General features: G+C 42.9%; 1 protein-coding gene across 1 annotated transcript; it reads left to right on the plus strand.

The window, feature by feature from the left end:
* Nucleotides 1-17,346: 17,346 nt before the first annotated feature.
* On the plus strand, nucleotides 17,347-18,655 carry LOC136519527 (homeobox-leucine zipper protein HOX18-like). Its single transcript, XM_066512917.1, has 3 exons — nucleotides 17,347-17,812; nucleotides 18,029-18,108; nucleotides 18,210-18,655. The coding sequence occupies exons 1-3, from the start codon at nucleotides 17,435-17,437 to the stop codon at nucleotides 18,463-18,465; spliced, it is 714 nt and encodes a 237-aa protein (XP_066369014.1). The 5' UTR covers nucleotides 17,347-17,434; the 3' UTR covers nucleotides 18,466-18,655.
* The last annotated feature ends 942 nt before the right edge of the window (nucleotides 18,656-19,597 follow it).

Genomic DNA, 19,597 nt, shown 5'->3' on the forward strand with positions numbered 1-19,597 from the left:
ATTCTCTTTAAACCCAAATTTCCTTATTGTCTGATCAAACTTCAAGTACCACTGTCTTGAAGCTTATTTTAATCCATAAATGGATTTCTTTAGGCGGTATCCCACTCATTCTTTTTCTTCCATGACAAAACATTTCGGTTGTGCCATATAAACATTTTCCTCCAAGTCCCCGTTGAGAAATGCTGTCTTTACATCCATCTGATGTAATTCTAAATCGTAATGTGCCACTAATGCCATTATGATTCTGAAGGAATCCTTACATGAGACTGGAGAAAAGGTCTCATTGTAATCAATCATTTCTCTTTGCGTAAAGCCTTTTGCCACAAGTCGCGCTTTATATCTCTCTATATTCCCTTGAGAGTCAAGTTTTGTTTTGTAGACCCATTTACAGCCTACTGTTTTGGCTCCTTTAGGAATTATTTCCATGTCCCAAACTTTATTGGCATTCATAGATTTTATTTCATCTTCTATGGCCTCAAGCCACTCTGATGAATGATCACTTCTTTTCTCTCTCTCCTGCGGTGTCTGAAGACGACGAAAAACGGCGGCGGCGCCACCGCAGAGCCCCCGAGTCCGCGCCCCGACGAAAAAATAGTGGCGGTGCGGCTCCCTGTCTCTTTTCATTTTCTTTTACCCGGTTAGGGTTAGAAATACTCTTGCTACCGGCGGCCGTCGGTCTAGCTCCGGCAAGCCACCTCCCATGCCCTTTCCCCTTCTCTGTCTTTTGGATCTCCTTTCTTTTCTTCTCAGAGTTGAACCGATTTGGGGCTAGGGTTAGGGTTCATCTTCCCTGACGGGTTTGGGTTCGATTGAACCCTCTGCATTTCTGTTTCTTCCCCTGGTTAGGGTTAGGGTTTCAGTCCGAACCGGATCGAACCCTCTGTTACTCTTTGATTTCTTTTCAATTCTCTACCCCATACTAGATCTACACACTGTTAACCTGGCTTCGATAACATTGTTATAAACATAGTACCTCTGAAACGTAGATCAGGGGATAAATATCTTACTTAGATGGAGAAATTGATTCCTCTACATCGCCCTGGCGCAGTTGCGCCACATCCGCGTGGACGCCGGTGTCGTGGGAGCTCGGCGCGATGGAGTCCAGCGCAGTGGTGGTGATGCAGAGGCGACGGTGACGCGAGGTGCCGCGGTCTGGTGGTGACGGCGAAGTTAGTGGGTCTTCCCGTCGCTGGCAGCACCCTGTTTAGACCGGGTTAGGTTTAGCTGTTGGTGGGTCACGGCGGGTCAGGTCAACCTCGTAGTTAGAACCTGGTCCCCACCTCTTTTTATAGTGCTGTGCGACAGAGGCCACCAACGATAGAATGATTGGACGTCCCCGATCAAGACGTTGATCCAATGGCTCAATTGGCCGGTGGAGATCAAACTAACACAGCTGAGTCAGAAAGAAAGTTATGGATCAGTCCTAGTCAAAACCAGCACTGATTGGGCCCGTTTGGTTCCAGAGCCTATTCGATCGATTCTAGGCGTCTCAGCTCCCGTCCCAGTCCGGCATTCCCAGAGGCAGAGATGAAACAGACGAAAGCTGCATGTAGCCTGCGGTAGAAATGCAGCCTGCTCGGCTGCACTTCTCGCAGCCCCGACGAACCTTCTGGGACGAAGGAATGCATGCAGATGCAGCTGCCTAGCTAGCTGATCGAGGGAACTTTAGCGCTACGTGCTACCTGTCCCAGTTAACTACAATTTGATGATTTCTCGTGCGTGGCTAGCTTGTGACTTATCGCAGGGAAAATAAACAAACTAAACCTGTGGGCCACGCAGGTGTGCACCAAAAATGACTGATATGATATGTATTAGCCGTACGTCTAGCCGATGAAATGAGAGACCGTTTCATACACGGTACGTAGGCTGGTCCCTAGCTAGGAGATGACGACCTGACAACATTAGGGGTTGAATTCTTCTGACTAGACGACCCATGATGCTTCTTCTTACTAGATCGCTTGTTTGTTAGCACGTGTGAGCTAACACGAACAACCTTGCAGAAAATAAAACCGAGAAAAGAGGCACACGTCGCTGTTTCTTCCAAAGGATCGATGGCGCGCGCCAAGATGGCTGGGATTCTTTTGAACAAATTGCTGGTTTTAATTTGTTTGTATTACCAGAGAAGACATATGTCATTTTTCGTATCCCTTGAATAATTCAGCTTGGCACGCCGCAATAGTACGGCAAATGCAAATCCCGTATATATAAGTACTTACTCGCTCAGTTACGAATTATAAGTCGCTTTGATTTTTTTACATCTATTTTTCTATTCATCTAGATATAATATTATATCTAGATATATAGCAAAATAGATGAACTAAAAATTAAAGTCAAAACGACATATAATTTGGAACGGAGGGAGTAGCTAATAAAGCCCTCATGATTGCGTTTTTTCTCAAAGACAACGTACTGCATGCGTATGCTTACTTTTGTCCACTTCATGTGCCACATAAAACCCGGATAAGAAACAATTGAAACGACATTTGTACAGAACCGGAAGGAACAGACACATTTTTCAACATAAATCGATCACGGCGCGGGTGGCCTTCCTCTCGACGGCGAGGGTGGAGGACATATCCCCAACGTAGAAGAGCATTCTTTGTAGAACCTTGATCTTGATGCTTCTTTTCGTGCACTTTGTCTACATGCTCCATTGCACCTGCCCTCCTCCTGGCGTGGCCTGGGTCCCTGTTTTTGGCAACTGATAGTGGTGGCGGTGTAAACCCTGCTTTTTCCATTTTTTATAGTAGAATTTATTTATTAGTCCGAAATTGTTACAGGGAGATAGACGTAGTTACAAAACTCATTCACACGATAGCTCTAGAAATAATTTGAAAATGAGTTCGGCATTTATTGACCAATCCTGAAAAAAAAAACAACCATTCATGGGAGGCAAAAACTTGCATTGATATTGACTCCAAGTTTCGACGAGCTAAAATCGGTAGTTCATGTTGATCTTCTAGTCGCTGCAATGGCATGTCCAGCGTAGTGGCCAATATGTCCCCCAGAACAAAACCTCCAAGAATTTTTTGGTTGGCATTTGTCAAAAATAGTGTCATTTCTTTAATTATAGCCACTGGGACTAACACATTGTAGAAACACCTATCAACAACTTTACCATATTATCTCGCCCAGCTAACACACTCGAATATAGTCAGATAAATCATTTTTATCCTCCCTCGGTCTAATCCAAGAGTAAAGAAAACAACACGCCAAAGAAATTTTGCATGGCATTCAAAAAAGAGGTGTTGAATGGGTTCTTCGTGACTGTAATATATATTCAGATGAGCCTAGATTAATTTTAATATAAACCTAGATTAATACTATAATATAAACCTAGATTATTAATACTAATATATATTTTCATAGTAAACATATTTGGATATACATTCATTGATACTCTGATGTGTGTATTTATAGATTTAGTCGAAGTTCGACCCTTCGAAAGGCTATGTGTGTATTTTTTTTGGGGACGAAGGGAGTATGCATAATTTTGTTTTTTCTGCACGTGGGCCTTCATACCATATCTTGATTAACCATCCGTCTAGATATATGAAAGAAACATATTGTTGTCTAGCACTTTTTTACGATGCAGGAATTTTAGATTAACCAATTCATTTCATATAGAAAAAAAGATGTAGTACGTACAATCCACCAACGGTATCCAAAGTTGTTTGGAGATGTTATCTAGGTGATGATAATGACCTAACAATAGCTAATTGGTTCAAACCAGCATTAGCTATGTACTATTTTTTTCGCGGCCGTGCCGAGGCACGTATTTCATTAAGAGGAGGCAGAAACGGCCCGGTTCACATTACGAGTTCAGATTAGTAATCGCATGATTACCAAACCAAACCCTAGCTTGACAACAAATTAGCGATATTACGCAAAACTATTAGCGACTAGCTACATAGCGCAACCCATTACAACAACTGTAGTAGCGTCCGGATACGACCGTACCCCGCCCTAGACCCCTTTACTTCTAGCTCGATGAATCTCGATCCCTAGAATGAATGAAGCTTCACCAATATCTTTCATATCAAATTTTGAGAACAAAAACTTCTTTGTCTCCAGTAGTAGACAGACATCACTACTAGCAAGTAAGATATCATCCACATACAGGACAAGAAAGATAAACTTCCCGTTCTTAAACTTTGCATAGACACAATTGTCCTCTATATTCTCTTTAAACCCAAATTTCCTTATTGTCTGATCAAACTTCAAGTACCACTGTCTTGAAGCTTATTTTAATCCATAAATGGATTTCTTTAGGCGGCATCCCATTTATTCTTTTCCTTCCATGACAAAACCTTTCGGTTGTGCCATATAAACATTTTCCTCCAAGTCCCCGTTAAGAAATGCCGTCTTTACATCCATCTGATGTAATTCTAAATCGTAATGTGCCACTAATACCATTATGATTCTAAAGCAATTCTTACATGAGACTGGAGAAAAGGTCTCATTGTAATCAATCCCTTCTCTTTGCGTAAAGCCTTTTGCCACAAGTCGCGCTTTATATCTCTCTATATTCTTTTGAGAGTTATGTTTTGTTTTGTAGACCTATTTACAATCTACTGTTTTGGCTCCTTTAGGAATTATTTCCAAGTCCCAAACTTTATTGGCATTCATAGATTTCATTTCATCTTCCATGGCCTCAAGACACTTTGATGAATGATCACTTCTCATTGCTTCTTCAAATGAGGTGGGATCATCCTCCATTTGAAATTCCTCAGTGTTGTATACTTCATAGTCAACAGGAATAACTGATTTTCTAACTCTTTGAGACTTTCTAGGGGCCTCCACGTTTGACACATCTTCTGTTTGAGGCTGTTGTTGCTCCCCTCATGTGTGGCAATAGGTTCTACAGGATCTTGAAGAACAGGTTCCTCATCGTCATTCATGGTTGCCACAGGTGGAATAACAACAGGTGCTGACACCACAATATCTTGCACTATCGGTGCAGCGACAGCAGGTAGTGAGAAAAATGGCTCATGAATTATCGGAGTGGACGCATACACCCGCTTCTCTTCAAGATCAATTTCTCGAGCTACCATGCCCCCCTCATCATTTCATCTTCTAGAAAGACAGCGTGTCTTATTTCTACAAACTTTGTATGTCTATCTTGACAGTAGAAACGAAAACCTTTTGATTTTTCTGGATATCCAATGAAATAACAACTTACTGTTTGGGGATCTAGCTTCCTAATATTTGGGTTAAATACTTTAGCCTCAGCAGGACTCCCCCACACACGTAAGTGGTTTAGTGAGGGTACTCTTCCTGTCCACAACTCATACGATGTTTTGGGCACCGATTTACTTAGTACTCTATTGAGAATATGAATGGCGATTTTTAACGCCTTCATCCATAGGCTCAACGGTAAGGTGGAGTAACTTATCATACTGCACACCATATCCATCAGGGTACGATTGCGTCTTTCAGCTACTCTATTCTGCTGAGGTTCGCCATGTGTAAAATACTGGGCTACTATGCCATTCTCCTGTAAGAACCTTGCAAAAGGTCTAGGAACTTGGCCATATGGGATATGCCGACCGTAGTACTCCTCCTACGGTCGGACCTGACTATCTTAATCTTTAAATTATATTGGTTTTCAACTTCTGCCTTAAATATCTTAAATTTATCCAATGCTTCTATTCTTTCTTTGATTGGATAAATGTAGCCATAATGGGAGTAATCATCTGTGAATGTTATGAACGAATCATAACCATCCACACTCTTTAAAGGAAATGAACCACAAATGTCTGTGTGAATAATATGTAAAATTACTGTGCTTCGTTTGATATATTTCTTAATTTTCTTTACATACTTTCCTTTTATGCATTCTCTGCATTGTTCTAAATCTGAGAACTCTAATGGAGGAAGAATATCATTCTTAGCTAGTCTTTCTATTCTCCCCCTCGAAATATGGCCTAAACGACAGTGCCATAATTTCGACGACGCATCGTGAGGTCTCTTTCATTTTCTGTTCACATCCGCAGACGAGGATGCATCCTCATTGTCGCACGCAACATTTCCATCATTGCATACAACATTCACATCATCACGTAGTGATAACAAATAAAGTTTGTTTTGTAATATAGCAAGACCAACACATGCATTATTAAATGTTATCTTATATTTGCCATTTCTAGAGTACCTCTCTGTCACCAGCTACTTTATCAGCTGGGTAGCATATGTCTTTGAAGAGCTAGTGAACTGACTCTTTATTCTATCGAGGTACTTGGTGATCGTGTCACACTCTGGGATTGAGCCCATAATTGCAGGCTCAATCGTTTTCTTTATCACAGCCAAACATTTCTTGTTGGCAGTGACCCACTTCCTATGCTCAAGGTCATAGGACATCTTTTTAGATTCAAAATCCCTCTGTCTAGTTGTCCAAGTGGCATCAGCCTCGTTTGTCTCCCTCACCGGTGCCATAGGCTCAGTGGGACACAATGAGGTGATTACCCAGTCCACCTCAGCCAAGATGAAGGCCAGATCAATCTTTTTCTTCCACTCTGTGTAGTTGTCACATTTGAAAGTGGGGATCTCTTTGATACAACCATCAAGTTGTATCCGCCTGACAACACAATTCATATAGAGTGAGAACATAAATAATAACAACAATTGCAAGCCTTGATTTCAACGTTGGTCAAAATTAAAACATACAACTATTTATACATTAAATCTATATCATCGTTGGGCAGAAATAGAAATAATGCATAAAATCATTAAAATTATGATATTGTTATTAACAACGTTGGTCAGAAAATAACAACATCATAATCATGTCAAAATCTCTTTTTCTCCAATTAAATATCACATTGGTTCAAAATAACTGGAGAATAAACTATTTCTTTAGCAGCGGAAACATGAAAAATTCATTATCTATTTTTCAGAAGCATTAAACTTTTCTCAACTATTCCCTAAAAAATTATCCCGTTGGTTCAAATTTTAACACAGATTCAAAACTTAACAAAAATTCATCGAAATTTGCTTCTGAAATTGTCAAAACTGCTTATGGAAAACATTAGCAACTGTTCATTTGGCTTGGCCTCTAGAAAACAGTACGCGGCCCAGCTCTACGGCGCAACAGCGCGCGGCCCAGTCCAGCGAAATCGGCCTGGCCTGCGTTCCTCGCGCCCTTGCGGTGCCTTCCCAGGCCATAACCTGGGCCTGGGCCGGCAAAGTAGCCTTCCGCGCATGCCCGCCTGGGCCGAAAACCAGCCCGTTGGATCTGCGCCGTTCATCTAGATCCGACGGCTGTGCGTGGTTCTCGGGCGAACAAAACCCACTCGGCGCCGGCTCCTCCCGTAACCCTAGTTCATTTCTTCTCTCGCCCTCTCTCTCTTTCGCGCAGCAACTCTTAGCTCAGCGCAACGAGTAGCAGCGGCGACTGAGCGAGCATGGCGCCGTTGCCGGCCCCCTCGCCGGTGCGCGCGCTCTCCACGCGGGTGAGCGCGCCGCCGTCGAGCAGACTAGCGGCGGCGCCCTTGGCCGAAGCTCGCGCAAGCTCGAGGAGCAGCGGTGGCTCGGCTTCTCCCCGCTCGCCGACGAGGCGGCGGCGGAGCTCGTTCCCGCGCGCCGGTGGGAGACAACCCACGCGACGGCGGTGGTGACGCGTGACAGAAGAGTCCGGTAGGTCCTCCTCTCCTTCATCCGATCTGTTTCTTGGGTGAGGGTTTTCTAGGGTTTGGGTTTGATCCGATTTGAATCATCTCCTTCAATCTGTTCAATTTCTTCCTCTTCTTTTCTCTCTCTCATGCGGTGTCCGAAGACAACGGAAAACGGTGGCGGCGCCACCGCAGAGCCCCTGAGTCCGCGCCCCGATGAAAAAATAGTGGCGGTGCGGCTCCCTATCTCTTTTTATTTTCTTTTACCCGGTTAGGGTTAGAAATACTCTTGCTACCGGCGGCCGTAGGACTAGCTCCAGCGAGCCGCCTCCCATGCCCTTTCCCCTTTCCCCTTCTCTGTCTTTTGGATCTCCTTTCTTTTCTTCTCAGAGTTGAACCGATTTGGGGCGAGGGTTAGGGTTAGGGTTCATCTTCCCTGACGGGTTTGGGTTCGATTGAACCCTCTGCATTTCTATTTCTTCCCCCTGGTTAGGGTTAGGGTTTCAATCCGAACCGGATCGAACCCTCTGTTACTCTTCGATTTTTTTTAATTCTCTACCCATACTAGATCTACACACTGTTAACCTGGCTCCGATACCATTGTTGTAAACACAATACCTCTGAAACGTAGATCAGGGGATAAATATCTTACTTAGATGGAGAAACTGATTCCTCTACATCACCCTGGCGCAGTTTCGCCGCATCCGCGTGGACGCCGGTGTCGTGGGAGCTCGGCGCGATGGAGTCCAACGCAGTGGTGGCGATGCAGAGGCGACGGTGACGCGAGGTGCCGCGGTCCGGTGGTGACGGCGAAGTCAGTGGGTCTTCCCGTCGCTGGCAGCACCCTCTTTAGACCGGGTTAGGTTTAGCTGTCGGTGGGTCAGGTCAACCTCGTAGTTAGAGCCCTGATCCCACTTTTTTTATAGTGATATGCGACAGGGGCCCACCAACAATGGAATGATTGGACATCCGATCAAGACGTTGATCCAAGGCTCAATTAGCCGGTGGAAATCAAACACGGCTGAGTCGGAGAGAAAGGTATGGATTAGTCCTAGTCAAAACCTGCACTGATTGGGCCCGTTTGGTTCCAGAGCCTATTCGATCGATTCTAGGCGTCTCAGCTCCCGTCCCAGTCCGGCAGTCCCAGGGGGAGAGATGAAACAGACGAAAGCTGCATGTAGCCAGCGGTAGAAATGCAGCCTGCTCGGCTGCACTTCTCGCAGCCCCGACGAACCTTCTGGGAAGGAATGCATGCAGCTGCAGCTGCCTAGCTAGCTGATCGAGGGAACTTTAGCGCTACGTGCTACCTGTCCCAGTTAACTACAATTTGATGATTTCTCGTGCGTGGCTAGCTTGTGACTTATCGCAGGGAAAATAAACATACTAAACCTGTGGGCCACGCAGGTGTGCACCAAAAATGACTGATATGATATGTATTAGCCGTACGTCTAGCCGATGAAATGAGAGACCGTTTCATACACGGTACGTAGGCTGGTTCCTAGCTAGGAGATGACGACCTGACAACATTAGGCGTTGAATTCTTCTGACTAGACGACCCATGCTTCTGCTGCTGCTGCTTCTTCTTACTAGATCGCTTGCTTGTTAACACGTGCGAGCTAACACGAACAACCTTGCAGAAAATAAAACCGAGAAAAGAGACACACGTCGCTGTTTCTTCCAAAGGATCGATGGCGCGCGCCAAGATGGCTGGGATTCTTTTGAACAAATTGCTGGTTTTAAATTGTTTGTATTACCAGAGAAGACATATGTCATTTTTCGTATCCCTTGAATAATTCAGCTTGGCACGCCGCAATAGTATTCCATTCCATATATATGTAGGACGGCAAATGCAAATCCCGTATATATATAGTACTTACTCGCTCAGTTCCGAATTATAAGTCGCTTTGATTTTTTTATATCCATTTTTGTATTCATCTAGATATAATATTATATCTAGATACATAGTAAAATAGATGGACTAAAAATTAAAGTCAAAGAGGGAGTAGCTAATAAAGCCCTCATGATTGCGTTTTTCTCAAAGACAACGTATTGCATGCGTATGCTTACTTTTGTCCACTTCATGTGCCACATAAAACCCGGATAAGAAACAATTGAAACGACATTTGTACAGAACCGGAAGGAACAGACACATTTTTCAACATAAATCGATCACGGCGCGGGTGGCCTTCCTCTCGACGGCGAGGGTGGAGGACATATCCCCAACGTAGAAGAGCATTCTTTGTAGAACCTTGATCTTGATGCTTCTTTTCGTGCACTTTGTCTACATGCTCCATTGCACCTGACCTCCTCCTGGCGTGGCCTGGGTCCCTGTTTTTGGCAACTGATAGTGGTGGCGGTGTAAACCCTGCTTTTTCCCTTTTTTATAGTAGAATTTATTTATTAGTCCAAAATTGTTACAAGGAGATAGACGTAGTTACAAAACTCATTCACACGATAGCTCTAGAAATAATTTGAAAACGAGTTCGGCATTTATTGACCAATCCTGGAAAAAAAAACAACCATTCATGGGAGGCAAAAACTTGCATTGATATTGACTCCAAGTTTCGACGAGCTAAAATTGGTAGTTCATGTTGATCTTCTAGTCGCTGCAATGGCATGTCCAGCGTAGTAGTGGCCAATATGTCCCCCAGAACAAAACCTCCAAGAATTTTTTTGGTTGGCATTTGTCAAAAATAGTGTCATTTCTTTAATTATAGCCACAGGGACTAACACATTGTAGAATCACCTATCAACAACTTTACCATATTATCTCGCCCAGCTAACACACTCGAATATAGTCAGATAAATCATTTTTATCCCCCCTCGGTCTAATCCAAGAGTAAAGAAAACAACGCACCAAAGAAATTTTGCATGGCATTCAAAAAAGAGGTGTTGAATGGGTTCTTCGTGACTGTAATATATATTCAGATGAGCCTAGATTAATATTAATATAAACCTAGATTAATACTATAATATAAACCTAGATTATTAATACTAATATATATTTTCATAGTAAACATATTTGGATATACAATCATTGATACTCTGATGTGTGTATTTATAGATCTAGTCGAAGTTCGACCCTTCGAAAGGCTATGTGTGTATTTTTTTTTGGGACGAAGGGAGTATAAATAATTTTGATTTTTCTGCTTGTGGGCCTTCATACCGAATCTTTATTAACCATCCGTCTAGATATATGAAAGAAACATATTGTTGTCTAGCACCTTTTTTACGATGCACGAATTTCAGATGAACCAATTCATTTCATATAGAAAAAAGAGATGTAGTACGTACAATCCACCAACGGTATCCAAAGTTGTTTGGAGATGTCATCTAGGTGATGATAATGACCTAACAATAGCTAATTGGTTCAAACCAGCATTAGCTATGTACTATTTTTTTTCGCGACCGTGCCGAGGCACGTATTTCATTAAGAGGAGGCAGAAATGGCCCGGTTCACATTACAAGTTCAGATTAGTAATCGCATGATTACCAAACTGAACCCCGGCTTGACAACAAATTAGCGATATTACGCAAAACTATTAGCGACTAGCTACATAGCGCAGCCCATTACAACAACTGTAGTAGCGTCTGGATACGACCGTACCCCGCCCTAGACCACTCTTTGGCCTCTTCAACAATCTTTACCAGCAGCTGAGGCGTGGATGGCCCACCAAAAGTCCTCTCATTCCGCTCCTTCCAAATCATCCAGCTGATGAGGCCAGTGAGTCAAAACCTCGACGTGCCACCTTCCATACCCGTTTCCTGGCGTGCAACCACCAGGAGAAGAAGTTTCCTGATGCACCACAATAGATGAATCCAGGACGATGGACCAAGCCTCCCTGCTGAATACGCAACCCAATAGAATATGATCCATAGATTCAACTCCCTGCGCACATAAGATGCAATCATCTGACTGCTACCCCCGTGCCTCCGCCTCTGCAGTCCAACAACGGCACGCGAGGCGGCGCATTTGTTTTCCAGAGTTGCCTTGCCCCCAACGGCCTAGAAGAGCCAATAAACATTGCCGAGTAAGCCGAAAATGCAGAGTACTGAGCATTACTGGACCATCTCCAGTTCAAAGTATCCGGCACCCCAGGTGTTAGCTGAACATCATCAGTGATCAAGTCAAGCTGAGCTTGCGAGCAACATATCGGTGTAGCAACCATGGTTTCCTTTAACGGCCGAAATCTCCTGATATTTCCGATATATCATTTTTATCCATAGGTGCCGATAAAAAAATATCTATCTTTTTCGTACAAATTTTGTTTAAATTTACTTAAATTTAAATTAAATTTTATTTGAATTTGGTCCGATAATTCCGATATATCCTGTTTATCCTCTTTATCTGTGACCCCCGATAAATTTTAATTTCTGAAAATAAAAACCTTGGTAGCAACACAGTTGTCTATATTGGTGTATAAGCCAGACGCCGTCACAAAGATATCCAATGCCGTTTTCAGCGTTGTGAGACCAGGAACCAGTGGGGCAACAAACAGCACTAAGTCATCGGCATAGAGGGAAGCCCGGAATCTTATTGACCTGCATGGCAACGGGGAGAGGAAGCGCTGCAAGTCCATCCAGAGCAAGAGCCTGTTGAGGACATCCATGGCTATGACCAAGAGCATGGGCGATAGGGGGTCACTCTGACGCAGTCCTCGCGCATGGCAAATGCGTCGACCCGGTCTTCCATTGTGCAGGATCCTCGTGCTCGCTGTCGACAGCAATATGGAGATCCAGTCACGCCACCGCTGACTAAAACCCAAGTGCTGCAGCACTTCCAACAAATACGGCCACGACACTGAATCAAAGGCTCTGGCGATACCCACCTTTAAGAGAACACAAGGGGTTTTGCAAGCGTGCAAAGCCCGGCATGAAAGCTGCACGGTGCGGAAATTATCACGGATGCAACGCCCCTTGATGAATGCACTTTGGTTGGGCATAATCATCTTGTCCAGATTCCGAGCCAGCCTCGTTGCCAGACACTTCGCAACCAATTTGCCGAAGCTGTGCATCAAGCTGATCGGGCGATAATCTCTAATTTCGCTTGCCTCCATCTTCTTCTTCAGAAGTACCATGAATGCATCATTTAGCAGGTGAAAACTTCTTGTGTCTAGCGTCCAGAACGCGTTGATAGCGTTCAGGACGTCTGCCTTGATGATGTGCCAAGCATGTTTGTAGAACAGCCCCGTGAAGCCATCTGGCCCCGGCGCCTTCTCCGATGGCAGCTCCTTGACGACAGACCAAACCTCTTCCTCAGAAAAACATACGTCCATGCTTGACAGATCAAAAGACGGGAGACCAACTTCCTGCAGATTGATGCGGCATGTCCTGGTGAACTCCGTTCCCAGAATGGAGTTGTAAAAGGAGAAAAGTTTCTTAGTTAGTCACAATTAGTTTCTTAGTTAGTCACAACGGCGTGCCTTCCACCGCTTAGCGGTGTCTTTTGTTAGTGTTCTACCCCATCACTAATGGCACCTCGATGTGATGTGATGTTGGACGTCTATGTTTTCTAACTTCATCTTAATGAAACACGTGCTAAGCACATTCTTGAAAAAAAAAATATTGACCAATGCAGAAAAAAAAACAACCATCCATAGGATGCAAAAAATTGCATAACTGTTGACTCCAAGTTTCAAATTAAAAACTAAAATCTGCAGTTCCTTTTGATCTTCGAGTCGCCGCAACGGCGTCCGGTGCCGTAGCCAGTACTTCCCCTTGAATGAAACCCGTAGATAAAATTCTGGTTGGCATTTGTCAAAAATAATACCATTTCTTGATAGCCATAGGTCCAACACATTGCAAAAGTACATGTCAAGAACTTTAGCATGTTATCTCACCCAGGTAACACTCTGTAATGGTTAGATAAACCCCTCCTCGGTGCTAATTCCAAGAGTAAAGAAACAACATGCGCCAAAGAAAATTTGCAAGGCATTTAAAAAGGAGGTGTTGAATAGATTCTTCGTGACTAAGAACAACATGTTTTACTACCAAACCAACTCCTCGCTACATGAGGACAACACCTTTTTTAAAAGTAGGATTTTATTCTTTAGCTACAAATTAGATTGGGCAGAGCTCCTCCCTCTTTTCCGAAAAAGAAGAAGTGACATATATGCACATCGTGAGTGTAGCAAATACTATAATATAATCCAGTAGTTCACTTGAATGCGCAGGTGAATTATATGGATCGGCCGGCCGGGCAGGGGCAGTTTGAAAACCTGATCCAGCTAGACTGTAGACTGGAATATTGCCTTTCGAAATCCAAGAAAGCACAAAAGAAGCTGTAGTACGTGGAAACCTAGCAAGGTTAAAAGAAGACCTCGTCGACGGATTTGGTGGCTGGTGGCTGCTGCTGGTGGCTACTCTCTTCAAAGGGAACTCGATCATTAGTTCGACTGGGACGTACGAATCGCAGGGTTGAATTAATCAGGCGACCCATGTCTTTGAACGAATCAGTCGTGTAACGAAATATATTATCGTGCGAATAAAACACTGAAGAACATCGGACGAACAACCTGTCCAAATCAGCATGTATTATCATGAGAAATTTAAACTAATTAATAGAGCACTGCTACGTCGACTGCCTGCGTTCAGAAAGCTTCTGCATCAAGGTTAAAGCACCCTTCCTTTTTGACCGCATGACGATGGCAGAAGATCTCAACCAGCTCCACTATATGCTGCAGTAAGGCGGTAAAAACAAGATAGCGATCGCAGTGTATATATATATATATATATATATATATATATATATATATATATATATATATATATATATATATATATATATATATATATATATATATTGTTCTACGGCTGGCCATAGAATAACTTATTCTGTGACTACTTTAAGTTACGATAATTACCATGTTAATTTTGTAGCTAGCTACTAAGTATACTCTCCATATATATATATATATATATATATATATATATATATATATATATATATATATATATATAATATTTATACCAATTTACGATAACATGAATATGCATTTACGATACTCGTGTTACTACAACTCACGGTGATATTTACGGTAATGTTATAGTAAATCACTTAGTAAGGAGTTACTGTAATCTCGCAAATTAACATGGTAATTATCGTAACTTAAAGTAGTCACAGAATAAGTTATTCTATGGCCAGCCGTAGAACAATATATATATATATAGGGAGAGTATATTTAGTAGCTAGCTACAAAATAAGTTATTCTGTAGCCACCTCCATTTACGATAATATCAATACATATTTACGATAGTTGTGTTACTATAACACGAGGATATTTACCATAACGTTATAGTAAACCACTTAGTAAGGAGTTACTATATAATCTCGTAAATTAATATAGTAATTATTGTAACTCAAAGTAGCTAAAGAATAAGTTATTTTGTAGCCGGCTACATGCTAGTAGTTCTATATATAATTTACGAGATTATAGTAACTCCTTATTAAGTGGTTTACTATAACGTTATGGTAAATATCCCCATATGTTATAGTAACCTAACTATCGTAAATATGTATTGACGTTATCGTAAAATAGTATATAAAATTATTGTAAATAGAGGTGGTTCAGAATAACTTATTTTGGTACAACATCCAGTAGTGCCGTACGAATGTCGCCGGAACCACTGGTGCAAAAATTGCCATCGACGGCCTTTTTCTGACTTGTGTTCTGGAGAGCTCTGACTTTTGATCGGTTACATTGTTCCTGCTCTAGAAAACGTTGATAATTTCGGATAATGATTGCATGTTCCATATGTACTTATTTCTATGGCGATGCGTGTATATTTATGTGTATCTAGACTAGGCGTGGATTGTTCACCATCATGCACGTACATACACCTAAGCGAGAGACTTATAATGCATGCATACGCTGAACTTAATTTGCCTCCAGGGCCAACCAAGAGACTAGAGAGGTGCATGCATGCATGCACACGTCATGGAGTGCACTTAGACGGTCTCCAATAAAAAAATTTATATGGACACCTAAATTCAAAATGGTTAGCAAGAGACTTAAAATCAGCCTCCAACAAAGTACCTATACGAGAGACCTATTTTGAGTTGCCTAAGAGGCACAATCCAAATATAGACATCCTCTCTCCTGAAAACCTATTTGCAGAAATAATTCTCTTTTGTATCTTTTGTTGGAGAAAATACCGAATAGATGTTGAACCTTTTACATGTAGCGCTAACCATTGAATTTTAGATGGTGTTGTTGGGAGATGAGTCGACTCGTGGACAAAAAGCAGAACACGTAGATCCAAAACCGAATCATAAAAAAATCGACTCGTACTCCTCCAATGCCTTGGGACATGCAGTCGACTCCTCCTTTCACCGTTTTCTCTGGCCGCTGGTTCTTTCCTGGCCCATGGACAACGCAGCTCCGCAAGGCTTCATCAACTTTTTAATCGTTGTGAGTCGATGCAAAGGATTGAGTCGACTCTTCTCTCTCGTCCTTGATTCGACTTTCTCCGGTGGTGTTGAATCGACTCACTCAACGCCACATAAGACCAAGAGTCGGTTTTCCACGGGCCACTGGAGAAGCCCTTAACCTGTCATCAGCCGGCTTTGTTTTTCCCCGTGTACGTTCAGACAAGGCCTCCTTAGTTTCACCGGGTACCATACTGGTACTAGACTCTAGCAGCTTAACCCTCCTGTCCTTTTAAAAAAAAGAGTCATTCTCGCTTTCTAAAAAATCAATAACTTTTAATTTTAACCAAACATATTTAATTATATTATATAATTAGTATCATTAGGTAGGTCATTAAATATACTTTCATAATAAATTTATTTAGATATATAAATATTATACGTATTTTCTATAAATCTAATTAAAGCTGAAAAAGTTTAACCAACATGATTTCCCTACCGACTATTTTTTTTTAAGGAGGGAGTACATACGTACGTACGTTTGTCGTTTGTCGTAGCCAATATAATGGCTCGTTTAGTCGTTTTCCACGGAGATTTTCTCTTCCCACAACTATTGTGTACCCGAGTTTCATTACAAGGCAACGAAATTTTACAGAGTAGTAGTGCACAGTTTTTCCACGGAGATAAATGTTTTGTTCGCTTGTCTTATAATTAGACTTTTTAGTTTGTTTTTTTAGCTAGAGTAGTGTTTTTTTCTCACGACAAATCAGCCAGAACAGTGTTTCGGTTTATTTTTTCAGCGAAGCGAACATGACCAAAAACAAGGGAGGATAGCTTTTACTGTCGTCTACAGTTGAAAATGGAGCAGTCCGGAATTATTATTCATCATCAATCAGTGATATGATGCTCTTAAAATGTCGTCAGTTTCAGGAACCATCGATGCCTGCATCTGATTCGCGGGAAACCAGGAAACGGCCCTCCTGGTCTTAACCGGCTGCCTTTCCATGCGGTCGTCTCATCAGTGGCCAGTCCAATCGGAACATTTACCCTTCCTGCAAATCCATCTCTGCGTTCAAATATAAACGTCCACTCGCTTTAATTAGGACACGATTAACCTCTCACTAATCCTGTGTCTTCTTCAATCCACACACGAAACTGACTTTGTCCTCCTCTGCCGTTTTCGCTTCGCAATCGCAGGTACAAGGGAGTAGGAGCGAGCGAGCGAGCTAGTCGCCCGCCACCTGCGCCTATAAAGCAACAAGGCAAAGCCTTTCATACGCCGGCTACTTGCTTACTACTAGTCCTGTTCTACTACTACTCCGGCCTAGACCCACCACCACTTCACCAGGCTGCTGCTTCTCTTCTCTGATCCGTAACGACCGATCCATCCCATCTTCTTCTTCGTCATCGCGCGCGGTGGTACGTGCGTGCTAGGGCTAGCCTAGCTACTAGCTCCATGTATAGCACTCGTGCCATGGAGGAAGAGGGGATCGGGAAGTCATGGCTTGGCCTGGGGATAGGCGGCGGCGGCGGCTGCGATCTGATGAAGCGGAGCCGACCACCGGTGCAGTTCGACCTGATGCTGTTCCCGCAGAGTGTCAAGGAAGAAGCTGCCGTGACGACTGCGAGCAAGAAGGCGGAGAAAGGTGCACGAAAGAGGTTGAAGGTCACGGCCGACGATGATGGCCAGTCGTCGCACGGCGGTCCGAGCCCCAGTGACGACGACGACGACGGTGCTGCCGGCGGCGCGGGCACGAGGAAGAAGCTCCGGCTCACCAAGGAGCAGTCGACGCTGCTCGAAGACACCTTCCGCGCCCACAACATACTCTCCCACGTATGCATCCTTCAGTATATGAATTTCTCAGTTCTAAAAAAAAAAAGTATATGAATTTCTCATCCATGTAGTTTATAGGAGTATTAGCTAGTAGTAGAACCTGAATTATATATTGTTCATGTCTGCACATATGGATTAATTCTTGCTTTTATACCACGTTCATGTCTAGTAGTAGAAACTGACGAAATAAAGGATCGTTTCATGCATGTTGGACAGGCTCAGAAGCAGGAGCTCGCGCGGCAGGTGAATCTAAGCGCCAGGCAGGTGGAAGTGTGGTTCCAGAACAGGAGGGCAAGGTATGTAAGAGTTCATGCATGCATGAAAAAATTAGTCTGCACTGGCCTCCGCTTGCATGCATGTTCTGAACTTGTTGTGCAAAAATATGACCTTTCGTCAGAACAAAGCTGAAGCAAACGGAGGTGGACTGCGAGATCCTGAAGCGCTGCTGCGAGAGCCTGACCGGGGAGAACCAGCGGCTGAGGCTGGAGCTCGCGCAGCTGCAGCGGTCGGCGGCGGCCGCTGGGCTCTACGTCCAGTCGTTCCCGGCGACGGCCACGGCCATGGCGATCGTCTGCCCGTCGTGCGACAAGGTCACCATCACGAACGGCGGCGGCGAGACAAGCGGCAAGATCTCCACCAGCTACTCCTCTTGATATGCTCGGTTTCAATGAGCAGTTGAGATTTCAGAATGGTTTAGTTTCGGGCTTCATGCTGTGGATTTATTTATGTAGATTATACAATACAAGTGTGCATGGCATATCCATGCCACTAATAACTTGGGTATGATGACGACGACCTTACGATACGATCATACTGCAATTCTGCATGCTGTTGCAACATGCAAGCTAGCCCTGCTTTATATTAGCTTCATAGAAATGCTCCCAGATTGAAGGTCTGAAACATGGTTGTAATCAGTTACGATCGATTTGAGTTTTACGATAAACTCAAAGATCATCATCTAGCTAGCACCAATTATGTAGTCACGCCAATTGCTTGTTTTGTCATGTTTAGTTATATATAGCTATATATGCTAATACTCTTCCGGCCGTCTGATCGATCTTCACTAGTTCTTGGAATCTGGGATGAGAATGAGCATAGAAATTTTGATTTGTTGGGTATTTAATTTGTTTTCTGTCTGCGTTCTTTGATCCTTATTACTTCTGCATGGCACAGCAGTGCTCGTTTTCCATTTGCCAGAGCTCTTATCATATTGTGGTATTCGCGAATGCGGAGAGATGTAGTTCATGTGTACCACTAGTACTTTGGAAGTACTACGGCCCGTACGGTTGCCCCTGGCGAGTCAACTGTTGACTGTTGTTACCTGTGATACTGTAACCTTTTGCTGTCCACGTCCAGAAATGGTGCAAACTTCGTTTTCAGTTTCGGGGAAAATGCGTTGCAATTTCAAAAAAATAAAAAAATGCGTTGCAAAATATACTGCTCCCTCGGTTTCAAACTATAAAATATTTTATCTTTTTTAATATATTGTTTTCGCTATGTATTTAACCATAATGTATATCTAAATACTACTCCATCCCATAAAAAGAGTAGCTATGGTACTCGTATTAGTCAAACTTTCTTAAGTTTGAGTCAAAAGGTTTTTAAATGAAACAAAAAGGACGCTCATCCTTATAATCGACTATAAAAACATTCCATTTAATTTTTTTGCAGTCTTCTAATAAATATCATTATTGTTTCTCTTATTTGAAACCAATATTTCTCTGGCCATTGATGGTGTCCTATGGAGAGAATAAATACTCGCTCTGCTAAATGATAAGACGTTTT

The sequence above is a fragment of the Miscanthus floridulus genome, chromosome 18 (genome assembly GCF_019320115.1).
Source record: "Miscanthus floridulus cultivar M001 chromosome 18, ASM1932011v1, whole genome shotgun sequence".
Classification (NCBI taxonomy): domain Eukaryota; kingdom Viridiplantae; phylum Streptophyta; class Magnoliopsida; order Poales; family Poaceae; genus Miscanthus; species Miscanthus floridulus.